General features: G+C 39.8%; 1 protein-coding gene across 1 annotated transcript; it reads right to left on the reverse strand.

Moving 5' to 3' along the window:
- Nucleotides 1–1,791: 1,791 nt before the first annotated feature.
- peli2 (pellino E3 ubiquitin protein ligase family member 2) lies at nucleotides 1,792–15,037 on the reverse strand. Its single transcript, XM_086149857.1, has 6 exons — nucleotides 14,712–15,037; nucleotides 7,823–7,952; nucleotides 5,235–5,336; nucleotides 4,445–4,642; nucleotides 4,131–4,319; nucleotides 1,792–3,995 (listed from the first exon to the last, which is right to left on the reverse strand). Exons 1-6 carry the CDS (start codon nucleotides 14,786–14,788, stop codon nucleotides 3,417–3,419), a joined length of 1,275 nt encoding a protein of 424 aa, XP_086005983.1. The 5' UTR covers nucleotides 14,789–15,037; the 3' UTR covers nucleotides 1,792–3,416.
- Nucleotides 15,038–15,756: the final 719 nt, after the last annotated feature.

Here is a 15,756-nt window from a genome sequence, read left to right on the forward strand (position 1 = left end):
CTTAAGGCAGAGGAGCCAGCAAATGATCTCAAAATTAGCATGCTGTCACCTTCACTGTCTCTACTGTCATTCAGAAAAACACAAACGTGTAGACATATGAACCCATCTCACATCTTCTGCAGAAATGTTAATTAGGAAGCACGGCAACCCACAGTGCCGTTCCTCACCACGTACCTAACTGACATGTTATGTATTTAAATCCTTCTCATGTACCCTTATAATAGAGAAGATGAAGTCAAATGCAAATGATGGAAACTGTCTTCAATGTAATTTGTGCTTGCACTGAAAAAATATTCTGGTAAAAATTGAGACAACAGTTTATATTTGTCACCCTGGTTTTACATATGATTTCTGATATCAAACAAATTGAGTGAAATCATTTAAAAAACACAAAAGCCATGTAAAGGGTTATGAAACCTTAACATTTACCCCCCCCCCCCCCCCCACTGACCGATTTTCTTTCCAAATCAACGCTTATTTAGTAAATTAAATGTATGTTGTTTCAAATGTATTTTTGACCCGCTAATGTTTAGTCGGATGCCTAATAAATCATCAAAGTTGGATTTCTTTGCTTTGTATATAAAGATATTAAATGCTGCTGGCTCATTGGTTCGTTGGGCCGATTGCCAACATGTCTATTGTTGAGGAACTTGTGCCACCCTGTGGCCTCAGAAGGAATCAACGCTGAACAATCATGTTGGGTTGCTCATCCCATGACTTTTAATGACAAATATTGTGACGTGACAGGCGGGAGATATAGAAGCCGATATAATATGAAATATGGATAGACTTCAAGAAAATGTTGTCCCTTATCTCAAAAATAGTGACTGATAGGACTATCAAATTCTGAGCCATTCTCGCAACAAAGATAGCAAGGGAATGCTCATACAGGGGAATGATGAAACACATATGTAACTGTGTGATTAAATATTTCTGCTATGTTGTGTGAACATGGCTGAGACAAACTGAGAGTTCAAAGGCAGTGGCCAGAAGAAGGAACAAATATCTGTTCCCCTTTTAAGTAATTGAATCATTTTGAATCGCCTCAGTGTACGATCAGCTTCGAGTATAAAAATTGACTTGTCAGGCCTACAAAACGGAAACGGCACCTCATTCCAAGTTATTTTTAAAAAATATTTTATTATGAGCAAAAGGTGGCATTGGGCATATCACTGCGTTCCATGGCTTTACAGAGTTCCTGTTGGAGACAAAATCATAGAACAAGCCCTTGAGTGAACTAAGGGCCCCACCCATGTTTACCAAGGAGGAATGTTTGAGGCAGCTACTATGCAGCTGTTACTGAACAGTCTTTAGCAATGGGCACAGTGTTTGGGCTGAAAGTTAAAAAGGAATGCTTTTGTACAATATGCGGCTAGTGCCTGACCCTGCACGGTGGCTACATAAAATGTGAAGAAATCAATCCATTCAGAAAAGCTCTGACCTGTGAGCTATAAGTAATTTTGCTCAGCAAGCTAAGTATGCTTCTCACAGGAAGGACCTGGGGGACAGACAGTCCTGCCTTGCTTATGAATTTGATTTTTTCCTGTTTAAATCCTTGAGCTTTTAATAAGGGTGGATTTCTCCCATCTGCAACACCTCTGAATTCTATCCAAAATTACATAACATTGATTACTTTTTGGATGCTATTACTAGAAATTGAATGCTAGGTATTCTTCTGATAAAACTAGTGACTGACTTTGCTTCAGCTGCACTTTACACATGGGCAATCTGAGGCTAACATTACAGAAGAATGCAGATCTGTCCCTGATTTTATCTCTGGGTTCATCCATGTTTTTTTTTTCTTTTCAAAACAATTTGAATCATCCACATGGGAGAGAATTTACCAAATTTGGCATTGTGTTAGATTATATCATTTTTCCACAGAGCTGGTGTACGCAACTCCACAGCCTTGACTATAATCCAAAGCTGTCAACGTTTCGCCATAGCAGCAGTTTAGATTTAGAATTGCTTACAGAAAACACTCTATTTGGAGGAAGTGGTTATATCTTGCATGTGGAGAAAAAATAGCTCCTCCTCTTATTTGGTATAATCTCTGGATGCTGCTGAGGCTTTGGCCAGGTTTCATGGTGCACAAATCATTGGATCAGACCCAACACACGGGATAAAGCTAACAACAGTGCAGTTTGAATGGAGTACATTTGTGGGAAACAGACACAGCTGTCAAGCAGGTGTCATTGATGCATATTCGACAGTTCCAACGCCGACTTTGACTGCAGGTTGAATATTGCCTTACCTACATTGTTGACAACACAGTCATCAAGAAAGCACCACCAGTTGAGAGGTGTCAATGTAAATCAATACATTCATTGTCAACCCATGCAAGGTTGGTTAAATTCCTGTGTTCTCTCTAGTAGTGTTTTGAGTGGTAGGCGAAATCACACAAAAGGGATAGAGGTGACATGATGCAGGGAGATTTAAACAAAGCCTGAGGGGCACCCGCCACACACTCCAACCCACAGACGGTCACACATGCACACGCGCATTCATAGCATTCTCACACATTATTTTTGCAAGAGAAAAATATATTAATATTTGCATTACAAAATAGTACAGGGGCCAAAATAGTAAAATACCTCTTCTATGTCATAAAAATGGGAAGAGGAATCTGTGTGGGTTGTCATTTCCTTATGTCTGTATGCAAAACCCAGTCTTCCTTTGCCTTCAACAAAATATCCTTTGAATGAAAAATATTCCCAAAATTAAATGGGAAGTTAGGCACTCAATTATATCTCTGTACACAAAGTCTTTGTCCCCTCCTTCAAGTTTTTTTTAATCAAATGGAAGACGCCTCCCAAGTTATGTGATGTAGATGCCATTTAAGGTAAAGGGTCAAATGACCAATGGGGAGCACTTCCTTCTGAGAGATCTAGGATCAATCTCTTTACAGACCTTTTCTCAGCCAACAGTCCAGCTGTCTGGCTTTTGAACCTCTACTGTCTACTAGAAACTAGACAAAACCCATATCCTTTCTCTTCATTCACATGGACTCAATTTCACTGGCTCAATATAATCTTGTTCATTCAGAGAGGGAAAAAAGCTAATTCTTTCAACAACTCTAATCTTACAGCCTTCGATTGCAAAACAGCAGCTATTTTAATTTCACGAGTAACAGCTGTCCTTTTTTAACAGTAAAAGTTTTTGGTTCGAGAGGAGTCGGCCATATGTGGTCCATAGTTCTCCACATCTCCTAGTGCCACAGTGAGAAATCAAAAACGAGGCCCTCGACAATTTGCGATGGCGCTCTGTTGTGCAGAATATGAAGTATCTCACCAGAGCTTGATAAGCCGAACTTCTTTCCACAGCTGGTGTACACAAATAATAGAAAGCACAAAATAAAACAGTTTCACAGCATGGTGGCATTCTTGTCCAATCTCTCTGGAGCAGGAGCCTTTAGCTCAGTCAACTGGGCCCTGGAAGATTAGTTTGGAACAGCCTTGGGTGAGGCTGAGCTGGGTGGCGCAGAAGGGGCAGGCAGCATGAAAGGCATGGGTGCCATGAGGGAGAGGGATCTCCGCCCAGTATTTGACGGATTTCTCTGAGCACACGTGTCCACATGGAACAAATGCATGCGTGGGTGCCCCTGTGTCTACGTAGAAGGCTGGCTCGCAGCCAAGCCAAAGTGGTACATAGGGCCCAACTACCCGGCACATGGGACACTCTCGCTGGGTGTTAGGCTCCTGCTCTGATCGGTGACCCCAGTTGTGATAACCGTGCACGTGGCCACACGCCAGGTAGACCCAAGGCTGCTTCTCCTCAAGAGAGGAGAAGGCTCGACTGCGCTGCATGCTTGGGAAGGCCAGAGTGTTCAGACCGACGGGGCACTGGGGCCGCGCCGCATTGATCTCCTGCCTCAGAGCCTCCAAATGCTTTTGTGTAGGAGTGTGAAAGAGGCCTTCTGCTGTGCGCCACAGCAACGTAGCTCCACACAGATCCACCAGGGAGCCGTCCTGTAGTATATTATTCTCATTCTCCACCTGAATGAAAGGAGAAAAGGCAAATTCACTTGATGCTGTGCAAGTGATGATCAAAGCTATTTTCTGTTTGTGATGGGACATCAGGAACAGCAACACTTCATTGAAGCAGCAATCCTTGGTCTGCCAAGTACTGACCAATTTGCCGGGGGTCTGCGCAGAGCGGGTTTCTCTCAGAGTGTATACATCTCCGCAAACTGAAATCTCTCTCCAAACACCAGGCTTGGATTCCTCAGTAAAGCCACCCTTAGGGTGCATTACAAGCACGCCATTGGTCGTCAAGCCATCCATGTGGCCGTCAGGATTCTTCCATTTTGCAGCTTTTTCCTTTTGGTTAGAATGAATAGGCAAGCATATAAGGTGAGGTTATCTGCCTAGTGTATACGATAAAACAGTTGAGTTTATTGTTAAAGACAGTCATTATTGAGCATGTTAGAATAATTGGCATTTACCCCAAGGAAGATGTTTTTAGAAGAGTCAAATCCAGCTGCATAGATACGAGCTGTGTACGGCGGATTACGTTCACACACAACTCGGCAAGCAAAACGGGAGATGGTGCTCTGTGTGATGGGCGTCTCCTCGCCGTCTTGGCCTCCTGCTATTGTGTCGGTCACCACAAAATCTATAGGGCTCTCAGTGGAACGCCCAATCTAAAAAGCACAACACAATAATTACATAGCACAAATAATTGACTTCAAGCTATTTCCATGTATTGCTTCCCTTCTATACGGCACACATCAGAAAACTGAGCTTTTTCTTCCCAGTTTTAAGTAGTATCTCAGTAAAATGTTGAAAGTGTTTCAGTGCTTTTCGACTTTGGATGCATTGAGTTGTGATTGAGCTCATTCCATATTTACCCATGGACATTAACCTCTGTTCCACTTTTTTAATTATCTGTTTGCACAGTGAGTGCTATGTGACGTATAGGGAAGGTTTTGTGGTGATCACGTGATCATTCAGCAGGTATTCTCTTAATGGTAGATGTACAGTCTATGGCTGTCTTCAATGTCTTTGCCATCTCGCATGTGCAGTATGTTATACAGCAGTTAATTTTACATTCAAATTATACAGGTCCTACAGTTACTGAGATAAGTCAGTTGAGATAACTGTATTTCTGTGAGGCAACCATTAGGTAAGCAGAAGAACACACACTCATGATATATCTATTCCATGAGTACTAATATGCCAGTCGCTCAGCGGCTTGTAGTAGCTTGTTTGAATATGAGAAGAGAGAAGATTTACCTGAAACATGTCTGTGTCCTTATCATGGCTATATTCCACAACCACTGTCTGGTTCCTGGACAGTGTATATGAGATGCTATGCTGGCCTCTACAGTTAACAGCCTGTAATATAACAGATTATCAAAATAACAGATAATTAAATGACTGATCCAATAAAATTGGCAAAATGAAGTGTATATTAATTAAGTCAGTATATTGATGTATACGGTTCTCTACCTGTGACATTGATTTTTTTTTTTTTAAATCACAGCTTGTGATTCAAATATCAATTAATGTCAACATTAAATCTCAGATAATTTTCTTAAAGATAGATCTGTACTCATTAAAAATATGCTGGCTAACTTTCCACTTGATGTAGAAGTACCGGTATTAGAAAAGTACAAACATGGAAGTATTAGAAAATTAGTGAGATCATTTAAAAAAGGCAAAATTTTATGTAACAGTCAGACCAGTTACGCTGTGTCTAGTTTTACTTGAAAGACAACTCAAATGATGCATTGCATGATAATATGCATTTACAATGATGGTTGCTGGAATAATATAAATGGCTCTCCTGTGCACAGCTCAACTTCAACTTTTTTTATCAGTAGAGAACGAACAGTGAAGTAGTGGTTCATGCAATGGTATTGCATAATTTCTAGTCAGTGCCAAGAAAGTCTTGAAGAAGAGAACAGAGAAACTTGTGCAAAGTAGGCTAACACTCCATCAACAGGCAACTTAAAATGTCCAGAAGACAAAAGCCTGTCTATCCCCTCAATAGTGTGGCGAAGGAGGATGTATTTAAGCCACAATCATCCTGCTCTAATCTCAAATCTCAATTCCAAACATCCATCCTTTCCAGAAAATGGAGGGAGAACATAGGTCTTCACTCCTACAACTCCATGCATTCCTGCTAATATCAGACGAACGGGTTAAATGGCATCATCACATACAGTCTTGACTCTACTAAATAATGTTTTGCTGAAATCATACACAAGCGTATGTTTTTTCTAAACGATTACAGCACCCCTTCAAATGTAAAAAACCCCTAAATAGGGAGACTAAGAAGTAGGGGCAGGACTGGAACTGGAGGCTGTGAGCGATGTCATTGAAGCTCCACATTATCTGTCTATAAAGAGTGCATAGCCCAGTAAGTGTTCCCTCTCAGCGTTATTGGTTCACGGGTAAGAGACAGCTTCGCTCCGATTGAACAGGAGTGGGCTGGGGGACTGCTGTGAGGAAGATAACAATATAAAGGGGCGGGGGTCGCATGTTTCACTTTACTTCTTTGACCTGAAAGGAAGGCTTTTCTGTGATTACATTTTGGAGTGGATATTTTTGACGGTGTGTACAGACCAGGGGGTTGGGGCCGGGGCGGGGGTGTCAGTTAACTGCAAAACCTTTTTCCCTTCCTATTCTGGGCTTGCTTATAGGCTGGTAGAAGAGAGCAGTTGTAAAAGGGGAAGAAGTTCACAGCAGTTCCTGTCTCTAAAACAGAACCTCTCTTCTTGCATAAATGCCTTTCTTTGCATTGTTTTCAAAACAAACAGAAAAATATAGCTAGTAGCAGGGAGACTCAAAAATACCTTTGTTTACTTTAGCTTTAAGCTTAAGTTGTGCAGTATTTGCAATAAAAGTCAACTATTCAGTAAAAGAAAAACATCGACAGACATCATGACCAAATCACCATCACAACATTCAAAGTCCATCACACTGAGATTGAAAAAGTTGTATTCTAATTTATCTGGTAACTCTTTTCTTAGTCTGACTTATCAGTCAACAATTTGTCTGCTGATATCTCCCTTTCAAAGATATATTGGAGTTTCTGTGTGTTGACTGACATGAATTCCATTAAGTGGAATTGGTTCCTTTTATCTATATTCCCAGGAGGACAATTACATTTCTCACACATTGTTATGTGGTTTATTGTAGATTATAGAGTAGATTTTGCTCTATCTGGATCCACCCTTTGATTGGAAGAGCGTTCCTTGGTTACTACTGTTATCTAAAGATCTGATGAGAAGCCACCACAGTTTTAAATGTTTATTATGTAATACATAAAAATATTTAATTTTGATTTTTAAAAAGTCAGATGCTGAATTTGAATGTCAATCATACTTTCATTGCAAGGTAAATGTCTACAATCTTTTTGACATTTACCTGTCTAATGATTCTCACATTAACTTGATATCCTCATGATATAAAACTCAATTCTTTTGATGCGGAAATGGTAACTGGTCTACCTGGTTGTGAAAAATGCATAATGTAGTGAAATTAGCTCGATAATTACATCACATGTAAATAATGCCCAAATGTCTGCTAAGTCATAAACGTAATTGAAAAAAAATAAGGCAAATTTGCAAAATGAGTGATAAGCTTTTCTAAAATATGTCCAATGAATTGTACTGATTTATGTAATTATTTATTAATTTTGTACCAGAATAAATATTATTAGCGTTACCACAGATATTACATTTTGTTACTCACAAACTTTGTGAGTGAGAAAATGTCCTGTTTTCCGGTTCTTTTAATAAATGAAATAAAAGGCATCGTGAAAACTGCCTGTACCCAATTAGAATCATTCATTTATCATTTGATGGATTCTGTACCTTGCTGGCCTGCGGTGTGTTAAGGATGTGCACAGTGCTTGGTTTAACACCATTGGCTTTGGTCCTCCTGAATAACGCAAATCTGCTTTTCCGTCTACCCCGATCACCATTGGGCAGAGAGCCATTGTACCTGTCACAAGAGGGGGTGGGGATGGAGGGAAGGACAGCAAGTTCAGTAACATTTAAAAAAATGCAAATGTTGGTGTAGGCACAAAAGAGCAAATCTAAAGATATCTAAAGGTGAATTATACAGTAATCATATAAAAAGTACAACATGGAGAATTAGAAAACCGTCATGTATCTGAAAGGGAACTTGCATTACATCACTGAAAATCCAACTCACACCCAATTAGCAATCCTCGCAGTACCTTGGATAATGTTTTTATTATGTAATACACTGGGGTGCTTTTGATTTCTGTGAGCCTGTTCTGTGTAAACTGCAGCTGTTCTTTTGCTCAGTGGCCCAGGCAGGAGCAGGCTTTAAGATGCATGTCAGGTTTGCTACCACTTTGGGGACGCGCAGCATGGGTAAAGAACTGACTTGCAGGACTAAAATACATTTTCTCATAGCCATGAACGACAAGACAAACTCATGTGTTCAGTTTAACAATTACTTTTTAAAGCCTCAGTATGACCTAAGGATCCTATTCTCCTTTCGCGTCTTGATAGTAGTGTCCAGTTTCGTCCTTCAACCTGCTGCCAGGCATCTAGCTTCAGCAACTCCTTATGAATGAAGAAGCCCCTTCCGGTAAGCCTGGTCCTTCCCCCATCCACCAGCTGGTTTCTACAGCTGGGACACCCCATGCACTACTCTGATCCAACACACAGACCTTCTGTCACCAACTACAGTGTACTGACCACTCACTTTTCAGCAGCAAAAAGCGTACTGTCCTTCGATTCACACTGCATTTAGTGTAACAAGATTCAATTAGAATGAGCCCCCGTTTTTGACAATCATTTTCTTCTCACGGTTTCAAACGCATGTGACATTAGGGTCAAGGATCTTCTTTTTTCACCTCAAGACCTCCCTCCCAAGCTTGTCCACCTGTCTCATGTCTCCACACGTCTGGCCAGGCAAGGAAACACATGGTCCCGGTCAGCTCAGTGCACAATGCTGGCCTGCGGGACAAGCCACCCACAGTGTGCCAGAGAGGCACTGGATGATACTGTGGACAAAACTACAGCCAACTTGACTGATGACAGGAGGAAACTGAGAACATTTATGCACGAGGATCAAGAGAACAGCCCCAACATCAAATTGATTTTTGGAATCACAAAGAATGTGATGCTGCTAATTCCACAAAGGTTTTAGCTGTATGTAAATGTTGTTATACTCCAGCTTATGTCAACACCTGATACTACGAGATGTCTCTTGCTAACAACAACATCGAACATAAAGTTACATCACAATAGGGCAACTTAACATTAGAAATATGTCATATGGACATTAAGACTTACTTGGATATGAAAATCTGATTGATGTTACAATTCAAAGTAATTCAAGTAATTATTTTATGTATAAAATGTTGATCCAAATCTTTTCAAACATGAATTCTTAACTGTGATGGGCGCTCAATTTTTAAACCATTTACATTTCTACAGCTAGGTGTTTGTGTATGTTTTTTGCATCAAAGTCGTGAAAATTACAGTAAAGTTGTAGAATTATGCGAGAAAATCTGGAAGGGTATCATACAATGTGGCCTGGTGGTAAGTTGATTGTGCATCTACCAGGCTATTGTAGTCCTATTTCTTTACATGAGGTGTTGATAAGAACTAAGCTTTACCGTGAATATCCTCTAATTTGTTTAGAGTTTAAGTGACCAGGGCAGGGGGCTACCCTTTTATTAGAAAACAACTGAGCCTGTCACAAGGTGCTTTTGAACCTTCTTTTGTCACCCACTATTTGTAATTGTGAAGACTAAAATGCAGAGACGTAACACCAAGGGGTCCTGGCTAAAATGAAACTGAATTCAAATACTAATGTAAAGAATATAGCATGTGAATACAGTATCTCTGTATGGACCCAGATAATCTGACAGAAACAAATGGTGTTGTGTGATAACACATGCTGATGGTAACTGCATATGCAATGATTGCAAAGCTTAAGAGGGTCCTTGTGAAAGCCCACTAGAGGAGTTGAAAAACAATTAAAAGATGGTTTGGAGGAATGAACAATCGACTGTTTTCTTCTGATGTGAAAGTAGACATATTTGCAGTAAAGAGTGGAGTGCATATGATCAAACCGTTCAGCCTTTGGGTTAGTGTAAAGAGGTGCTCTGCATGGCATTGCCGTGTCTCTTTTTATTGCAATTGTCATTCTCCCCAATTATTCCTTAAAGTATTTTGGTGGTACCTCACCTAACACGAGGAAAGGTAATGAATTTCTGCACACCAATACATTTTACTGGTAACAGCAAAGCTTAAATCAACATTTAACACATTGGAGTTGGTTCCTTGGTTAGCAAAGCAAGTGCAGCAAGATTATTTTTTCTGTTGAATCTATTATAATGTTAGGCATAAGCTTGGTATTTTTCAAGCTGGCTCACATTTCATCCGATTCATGAAGAGCTTTTGGCAGGGTACAGACATCAAATATTATGTAAGACATATACTATTAAGTTGTCTAAGGATTGCAGTCTTGCTATTCCATTTTAACTTTTTTTAACCATGACAGCACCTCCCAGTCAGACAAAGACTTCCACACATTGAACTTGTGTTTGGTAATAAGCAGTAGCTGTGAGCCACAGTTTTTTGGAGGTCAAAATCCCATAAGGGAACCAATGCTGCTTTCTTCCGAGTTACTCTCTAAAAGTGACAGACCAGTAGTGCAGTTCTCTAAGAAACAAAAGCTTAATAAACATCAAAAGACCTATTCAGATGTTGAGAAGGAAGGTCCTGGTCTTGTCTTGGAAATTAAGCACTCAGAAGGACCATTGTTTCCTTCATAATGTTTAACATTGAACTAAAACGTTCAAATGGTTCCTTCTTGTACAGCAATCAGCTCATACTGTATAGCACGTGGCAGGAAAAGATAATATTGCAGTGAATGCATATTCTGGTATGTGCATGTGGGAACCTATGTCTATACATTTTCACATCCATCTCATGTTCTCTTCTCAAAGAGGTGTAAATGGGGAATAATACTAAAGTTGTGGAGAGGCATGTAGGCTGTAAAAAAAGTAAGCTACATATTAGGGAGAGGTATTGACTGATTCGCTAGACAGAAGGAAAGCATCTGAGATGCTACCTTTGAATTGGTTTGCATAGAATCCACCTGAGACACAGAAGGCAGGACTTTGGGGACATAATACTGAGGAAAAAAGCATTTTTGCTACAGCTCCAAGGACCAAACAGACTTTGTTGAACACTGATCAGACCACAGCCACTGGAATATTGAAAAGTTGTCTGGCCACATACACTCCCACTTGGTAAGAATAGTCAACATCTCACAGGTTATAACTTCACCTCTAATGCAACATGTTGGAAAAGTATCTTGGTTACAGATTTACCAAAAAACTGTAAACAGGTGAGGATATTACAAATCTGATTTTTATGTTCATAAAGATTTATATCTTCCAGAAATATTAATGATCATACATATGGGGAAAACACTGAGTTGGTGCTTGAAATTTGAATAAAGGACCTGTCCTCCTTCTCCTTTCATCTTTTCCCTTCAGGGGTCGCCACAGCGAATCAACCCTCTCCATCTAACCCTATCCTCTGTAGCCTCCTCTCTCACACCAACTACTTCCATATCCTTTCTCACTACATCTATAAATCTTCTCCTTGGTCTTCCTCTAGACCTCCTTCCTGGCAGCTCTAATTCCAGCATCCGTCTACCAATATATTCGCTATCCCTCCTTTGTACATGACCAAACCATTTCTGGCTTCTCTCAGTCTGGCTTCTCTAACATGAGCCGTACCTCTGATACTCATTCCTGAATAAAGGACCTGTCCAGAAAATAATATAATACCAATCAACATAAAGAGCAGCCTATCATAATAAAATGTAGCTCTTTGAAGCTAAGCAGAAATGTATTGATAAATTCTAAATATAGAATACGGGCCTAATATATATATATATATATATATATATATATATATAATTTATACTCAGGCAGAAAGAACATTCAGCGACTAGTGCAGTCACATTAGTTTTGATATGCTTATTAATTTTCTGCTCTACTAATTATAATCAGTTTTTTTACCTGTGCCAAATAGACAAGAGATTTAACTTCAAATACTTAATAGAAGGATTAGAGACTTGTACCACAACACATCCTCCAGGGTTGCACAACAGGACCAGCAGCGTCTCCTACTTCTTATGGTAACATGAAAGCTGAATAGTGTTTCATGAATCAGGGGGATGTTATGCTAAAGAGTGACAAACCTCATTGTCATGTCAGACAGGCAAAGGTAGTCTAGAGGAATGACCAACAAATTTATATTTGTTGGATGATGCTGGATTGAAATCTGCAACCAATTACTAGCCTAAAAATAACATTTAAATATCCAGTGTGAAATCACCACGTTAAGAGTCAGCAAGATGGCTCAGTGAGTCAGTCAATAAGCAACAGTTAAGTCACTCATGCTGCTAGGACATCAGTGTGATTAACACGACCTTGCACACTGGCAGACTATGTAACATTCATAAACAAGAAAAATTTACTTTTATAAATTATGATAATTCCAAAATAGGTGTGGCAACAATCAAACAGTGCTTGTCTGTGCCAAATATATCCCCCCAAGATAATTTGGACACTTCCTTTATGAGACAGGTCTTTGGGAAGAAATGCACAAAGTTCAATCAATAGACCCAGTCTCCTAACCACAATAGACAGAGGAAGCTAAGAAAAAGCAAAGGCTGGGTCCTGATCAATCCGTCCTTTCATTTCCAGGACACCCACACAGTCAGCCCCCCTCACTGACCAGCACCAAGCAAATCTACTCAGTCAGAGAGAAGGAGACTATCGTGCAAGTAACAGCCATCATTGTGAAGAAAGAAACTGTTGCTCAAACAAGGTTTACTCTGCTCATCTACAATCATTTCATCAACAGAGTGTGATATGATGTCACAGATGTTATCACATTTCCAGTCATATAAGATTCAAAAATGTGATTATGTTGAGGGAGGTTTTAAAAAGTATGAGCATTAAATATACCACATGTTCCACTGGTAGAACGGAAAAAGTTAGCTATTTGTCTCATGCGATAAGTATAAGTAGTGTGAAAGTACGGATGGGGGACATGGAACATAAACTGGTAACTTCCTAACAGATGCTATGTATTCCAAAGCACAACTATCTGGAATTTCTCAATATAAATTGCCATAATGGCAACAAACTTGTATATTACTGATGACACATAGTGATGCTTCTTATCCTGTGGCACCCTTCATGTAGCTGATCAACACCAAATATAACACTACCATAACACACAGAAGAGCAGAGGTGGTTTTAAACTGTTCTTGCGTTTAAAAACAATCACACAATTGCAAAGCAAGATATTAACAACAAGATAACCTGTTATTGTCATTAATTGCAGTTTATTCATTGACTCGTTCATAAGGATCAAATCTTTAAAATGTGTACAGGACCTTCCAAAGTTATGCCAGTAAGATTACCTGTGCATCTGTATTTGAAATAGATCCCGGGCCATATGTGATGTTACTGCATGAAATGCACAAATCACATCCTTAATCCCCAAGAACATTAGATGCTAAAATATAACATGGTGACATGTAGTGAAGCAACAATTGTTATTTGGGAAAACTAACAAAGTTAAACTACACTGAAGAGTTCAACTGCAGTCTACCCTGCCAGTACTTTTATTATTTATGGGAGGCCTGATTTTTTGTTATATGTTTCATTTGCAGGCACATGCAAAGGACCATATGCATTCATTTAGCCACCTTTCTTGATTGATATCCTACATTACTGCGTTGCAGTCAATCGTCTTATTACACTGTATTCAACTCACCGTTCTATTGCAATGTTCGCACTCTTCTACCAGCATATATCCAAATGCATTACGGACAGGAAAGTAGGAATTTCACTGTACAGGGAAACTCGTTTCTACACTGACCATGTGACAATAAACGCTTTAAATCTTGAATTACTGATCCAAAAACCTTTGAGGGGTTTACGATTTCCCACCAGACCATGTGTCTATGAAACGGTGACGATTCATAACAAAATTGATGTGAAGAAATCAGTGCTTTTATGGGATGGCTAATTGTACTGGACATCCTTAAATGGCGACGCTTCTCCGTGTGCGTGTGTAGGTGACGACAGGTTGTGAATTTTGCAGTTGTAAATGTTAAGCGGTATGAGAACAGAATCGCTTTGAAAAGAGGAAGAACCCTGGCAGCTGGGGGATGGGGGGCTATCTCCACTTCCGAATTCCTAAATCCTCAAGAATCCAACTCAAGGTATGAAGGGGAGACGCCAAGGCTGCAATTCAATTTCCTAACGCTACTGAAGCGCCCCTGAATGCATCAATGAAATAGAAATCCACGTGTTTATTACAACAAAAGCTTGCTTCTTTCCCACTGTATAATCCGAAGCTTGAACTACGCACATGAAAACGTCCACATGTGTGATCGTGCACGTGTCTGATTTGCTGCGTAACGTGAGCGCGTGTATTTTCCAGCTGGTTTCCCCAACGCAAACTGTTGCCAGTAGATGTCGCGAATAGTGCGTGTTGAAATGAATGCCTAAGGTTGAATTTACCTGATCTCCAAACCAGCAGAAACGACGCAACACCAAGTTAGCTTGTGTGTATGTGTGTGTGTGTGTATCTTGCGGCATTAAAACTGGACTCGATGTAATAGATGGGGGGTTCAAAAAGTGGAATGAGGACATGGAAATTTCAGAAAAATGCAACTTACCCCAAAACCACGAGTTCCCCGTATTTCACTGGGTCTTTGGACGGGGCGCAGTGCTCCTCCTGGCTTGACGAAAACATGAGGCTTCACGGTGTAACGTTAGCAATACAGTAATAACGGCAGCTGAAAATTAGCCTAAGGACTGCGCTTAAAAAAATCCAACACCCAATTCATTCATACCATAAAACCAGAGGATTACGTCCACGTGGCCACACGAATTTAATTCTCACTAAATAAACTGGCTTCAAACTTCTTCAACCCGACATTGCAAAAGGTAACTTACTTGGCGGTTGAATCCGCTCTGAAGCAGATACAAAACAGCGAGGAGCAGGAATGGGGCGTACCATTCTCTGGGTTTCTACTTTCTATAGGGGGGGTCCTCTCGACAAGCTTTTGATTAATCGGATGGTTCTGACAAAATTAACAATTGCAAGCGTTCACGTAAGTTTATATAAATTCACTAAAAGCTAATTTTGACCTAAAAGCCCATGGAAGAAAGTCATTTGTAGAACTTTTAAACATACGTGTACCTTTTTGCTATCTCGCATGTTCGTTGGATTGCACCCTGTGTTATGTAAACAAAGACTACAATCAGAGAATTCTTAAAGGGATCATACTTTTTCTTATAATAGAGCGTGAAGCCTCTGGATCCACACAACTAAGATTGAGGAAGGCTACACTTTTTTTTATTAATCTGACATCCTATTAATATACACACAGCGGTAATACTGTTTGATAATAGAAAATGTACCGAGATCACATTATTATCTTTTTTTTTTTTTTACAGGGTGGTTTTAATAAAGCTACACACGCTTATCCAAGAATACTAAACACAAGTTTACAGCAGTGGAAAGTATGATGAAAATGTCATCTTGTTACATGTATCAAATAGATGAACTGCAGAGTATACATAAAACAAACTGATCATTATTTTCATCCTCACCTGACTCCACAGGGTCTTTCAGTGACTTGTTTATTTGATTATGACTTCATTGCAATACAACATCAATAGGCTTCTTATTTTCTCCCTTCTCTCTGTTAGGTACTG

Source organism: Fistularia commersonii, chromosome 1, assembly GCF_037954325.1.
Source record: "Fistularia commersonii isolate RoL2024-O1a breed Wild chromosome 1, RoL_Fcom_v1.0, whole genome shotgun sequence".
NCBI classification, from domain to species: Eukaryota; Metazoa; Chordata; class Actinopteri; order Syngnathiformes; family Fistulariidae; genus Fistularia; species Fistularia commersonii.

Coding starts and splice junctions, on each gene's coding strand:
- peli2 (XM_086149857.1), bottom strand. CDS start 14,788: ATGTTTTCGTCAAGCCAGGAGGAGCACTGCGCCCCGTCCAAAGACCCA. Junction 4,320..4,444: donor CTAAAAACATCTTCCTTGGG/GTAAATGCCAAT, acceptor TCTAACCAAAAG/GAAAAAGCTGCAAAATGGAA. Junction 3,996..4,130: donor CGCAGACCCCCGGCAAATTG/GTCAGTACTTGG, acceptor CCTTTCATTCAG/GTGGAGAATGAGAATAATAT.